Source organism: Papaver somniferum, chromosome 4 (genome assembly GCF_003573695.1).
Source record: "Papaver somniferum cultivar HN1 chromosome 4, ASM357369v1, whole genome shotgun sequence".
Taxonomy (NCBI): Eukaryota; Viridiplantae; Streptophyta; class Magnoliopsida; order Ranunculales; family Papaveraceae; genus Papaver; species Papaver somniferum.
The window spans coordinates 72,576,213-72,580,285 of NC_039361.1; the positions used below are offsets into that span (position 1 = coordinate 72,576,213).

At 35.6% G+C, this 4,073-nt stretch overlaps 1 protein-coding gene across 1 annotated transcript; it reads left to right on the forward strand.

Annotated features, from left to right (window-relative positions):
• Window positions 1-717: 717 nt before the first annotated feature.
• LOC113273980 (formin-like protein 20) lies at window positions 718-3,713 on the forward strand. Its single transcript, XM_026523536.1, has 4 exons — window positions 718-1,260; window positions 2,155-2,860; window positions 2,950-3,172; window positions 3,255-3,713. Exons 2-3 carry the CDS (start codon window positions 2,216-2,218, stop codon window positions 3,154-3,156), a joined length of 852 nt encoding a protein of 283 aa, XP_026379321.1. The 5' UTR covers window positions 718-1,260; window positions 2,155-2,215; the 3' UTR covers window positions 3,157-3,172; window positions 3,255-3,713.
• Window positions 3,714-4,073: the final 360 nt, after the last annotated feature.

The following is a 4,073-nucleotide window of genomic DNA, read 5'->3' on the forward strand; positions in this document are numbered from 1 at the left end:
ACTCTCGGAGATTCTCTGAAAATCTAGAGAGTTTTAGTGAGTCTCTGAGAGTATTTTAGAGAGTCTTTATGACTTGTGGAGACAAAAAAAAAAGAGATTTGTAGAGAGTCTTTGTGACTTGTTGAGACAAAAAATGTATAATATCTCTTGAAAAATTCAATATGTCTACCAATTTTTTTTATCCACATTACAATGTTCATTAAAGTACCGTGACTACCTATGAAAATGAAAAAAAAAACTAATGAAATATGTGTCCATTTTCTAAATAAATCTCATCATAGTTGTTTTATGCTTAAATTTTCATTCTCTTTATTCCACTCGTCCCACATTTTATTTACTGTCCATGACATTTGTATGCATAGTTTTTACTTTTTTTTAATCATATAGTTCAGAGGTGGTTATAAAGGCAACACAAGATTACACGAAAGACAAAAAAAATGGAACCCTCCATCATTCTGTTAACGGGGTTATCTCGGCTATGATGTTTGCCAAAATTCCCCCTTTTTTTATTAGAAAATTCTCAAATTCTCAAGTCTCCCAAAATATCACCTCTTGGGGAGTTCGCAATAGCTGTCACGCGCGCATCTGCGTGACAGTACGACTCAATTTTGTTTAAAGAAAAATTAAATTTATTTATAGATACCTTAATAGGTCAGGGAACTGGTTGAAAATCCGAAAAAGAAAGAAAAAGAAAATCATACTAAATTCCAATCCCCAGACATTAGGAGTTCAGGACAGAGAAAATATAGAGAGAAAACACAAATCTACTTCTTGTTTTTTTTTCTCATCTCACTGGAAAAAGACTTTCGTACTCTAAACTCAAAAGTCAGAACCGACGAAGCAGTAAAACACAGTTTTGAAGCATTACCATTTCTCTTCTTCATCGTAAAACTACAGAGTTTCTTTTATTTTACTTATTAATTTCATTTCATGTGAAAACCGAAGAAGAACAAGAAAAAGTAAGCACCAATAATCCCTATTTCTTCTACATCTACTTCTTCTTCCTTACAAGTTCATGATCAACTGAGTAACCAACAGACAGACAAACAGACCCTAGTTTCTATTCCAATTCATTCTTTGTGATTATTTATCTCGACTGGATACGTTGAGATATACGGTCAATTTGACATAAGTAAGTTCGGTAGAGGACTGTTTTGAATCAGGAAAAACAATTGGAAGCCCGGTAAATGGCGCTGTTTAGAAGATTGTTTTATAAGAATCCTCCGGATCGCTTAATGGAGATCTCTGAAAGAGTCTATGGTAAATCTTTTAATTCTGTTTTTCTTAGTTGCAGGTTCTAATTCATTAAGTAAATCCCAATTTCTATATAACATTCATTTTTGCGTGTTAATTAGGAAAATGTTAGCTTGATTGTTGCTCAATTGTGAAATTCAAGTGTTTCTCTGTTATATCTATGATCTCGTGAATGTAATTTGTGAGAATTGAGTGTTTGGAATGTAGTAGTTTAGATATTATGCTAGTTCTTTATGTAAAAATTATAAGTAATTTAGGACTCTCATAAATTTAGTCGTTGCTTCTGATGACATTGCCACTAAACAAATTGTGTTTGCTCAATTGCTGGTCAACTGTGTGTTTCAGCTGTTAGTATTTGCACTTTAGTTGTTTATGTTGAGCTTTAAAGCTCAGGGGACTTCATTAGAGAAAGAGTGAAACATTTAGTACCTGAGTTTCGAAGTAGTAATGTGTTAATAATCTAATCAGTTTTTTTGCAGCAATGCCAGTAAAATCAAAGAGAGCTCTATGAGTTTTTTGGTTTGACCTGCATGACTAGCTATATATTCTCTCCGTTTCTTTTTAATAAGCTGGTTTTTATAAATAAATGTTTCAAAAAAAATAGGTTGGTTTCCTAATTGGTAAAGTCAAATGTTACTTTAATTTTCAGGAATCACTTTTCTCTTAACTTCTTTTGACGACAAGTGTCATGTGGATTGTCTCACTTTACTTCTTTTGCTGACACGTGTACAAGTGTTATGAGGACCACTTTTAATAATTAGTTCTCTTAATTTCCTTAAATTTCTCTAAAAACAAAACTGGCCTTAAAAAGAAACGGAGGGAGTATAAGACAAATATATGTTTGAGTATGTAAGATTGCTACTTTTCTAAGTTATGAATGTGGTTATTTCTTTGGGGCAGTGTTGGATTCTTGCTTCTCTACTGATGTCATGAAAGAGGTCTCGATAACTATAAGAAGTACATGGATGGTATCGTGGCCCAACTTCAGGACCACTTTCCAGATGCCTCTTTTATGGTATTTAATTTTAGGGAGGGAGAAGGGAGAAGCCAAATTTATGATATATTGTCCAAGTATGATATGACGGTTATGGATTATCCTCGGCTATATGAAGGGTGTCCTCTGTTACCGCTCGAGATGATTCACCATTTCCTGAGATCAAGTGAGACTTGGTTGTCGTTAGAAGGTCAACAGAATGTTCTGCTGATGCATTGTGAAAGAGGAGGGTGGCCTGTGCTTGCATTCATGCTTGCTGGTCTCCTTCTATACAGAAAACAGTACACAGGGGAGCAGAAAACTCTCGAGATGGTATATAAGCAAGCTCCTAAGGAACTCCTCCATCTCATGTCTCCTTTAAACCCACAGCCTTCCCAACTGAGATATCTACAGTACATCCCTAGGAGAAATCTCGACTCATGGCCTCCAGCTGATACGTCTTTGGCCTTGGATAGCCTCATTCTCAGAGGACTTCCAATAATTAATGGTGAAAGGAGTTGTAGACCTGTAGTTCGTGTTTATGGCCATGATCCATCTACTGCAGCTAGCAGAAGTTCTAAAGTTCTGTTTTCAACTCCAAAGACAAAGAAGCATGTTCGCCACTACAAACAGGTAACCCTGGCTTACACATTTAAAACCTGGAAGATGAATCTGCTTGCGATTTAATAAGGATTTGGGTGCTGATTAGAGATCAACTGCAGGCAGAAAGGACGCCCGTGAAGGTAGATATTTTTTGCGGTGTTCAAGGTGATGTAGTTCTTGAATGCGTCCATTTGGATGAGGATATGGTACGCGAGGAAATGATGTTCAGGCTTACGTTTAACACGTCGTTTGTTCGATCAAATGTTTTACTGCTCAGCCAGGAGGATATCGACATTTTGTGGGATGCAAAGGAAACAGTTCCCTGAAGACTTTAAAGTAGAGGTATGTGATGCTTTTTCTTTCATCTGTTCTCATTTTCTGAAATGACGGATGCTGAATGTCTGTCCATTCATTTTTTGAACAGGTACTCTTTTTGGACCCTGATATTGTTGGGTCTACCATTGGCATAGCAGTGGCAAGTGGAGACGAGGATGAGACTGAAGGTGGAGTATAGGAGGTTTTTTTCGAGGGGCAAGAAGTTTTCAGCAATGCTGGTGGGCACTTGAGATATGGTCCGCCTTCTTCCAACAAAAATAAATATTTTTACCGTGAATCTTCCAGGTGATCCCGGCACAGACAAAATTAAGACCCCACCTAAAACCAGACAAAATTAAGTGCATACGATTGCCTTCCTAATTATAATTTGTTGGACCCACGTTCTACTTTTGGATGGGAGTCATGGGACTATCCCGAGTCCCGACGAATGATTTCGATTTTTTTTTAGCTGCATCATCGTTCGGTGAACTAGTTTTTCACCCGTACAATGCACGGACTTGTCTATTGCTTATGGAATATTGGATGTTTTTTTTATATTCATATTAAAAAGGGGGATAATATCTTAGGTGGGGATAAATTTGTTAGAAATTCAGGGCTAATATGAATTTTTTAGTAGTAATACCGTATAATCCCTATAAAATAATAGCACCAGGACCGTCAAAATTTATCTATTTATTGCGATACTACATAGTCGCATAAATTAATAATTATTGAATTATATATTAGGTAGTTTATTGAAATATTGTCTAATTCTAAAAAAAGATCACCTTATACTATTTAGGAAATCTTTTCATTATTGAGCAAATTTAAGAAAATATGTTCGATTATTGTCATTTTTTGTTTGTTATGGAATGATTTTTTTTTCCAATAATTTTAATATACAATATGTGGGGCATATCAAAATCGA

Bases quoted from the DNA above. Each gene is read 5' to 3' on its own strand.
- LOC113273980 (XM_026523536.1), top strand. From the start codon at position 2,216: ATGGATGGTATCGTGGCCCAACTTCAGGACCACTTTCCAGATGCCTCT. The intron at 2,861-2,949 runs GTAACCCTGGCT...GATCAACTGCAG, and splicing joins ATGTTCGCCACTACAAACAG to GCAGAAAGGACGCCCGTGAA.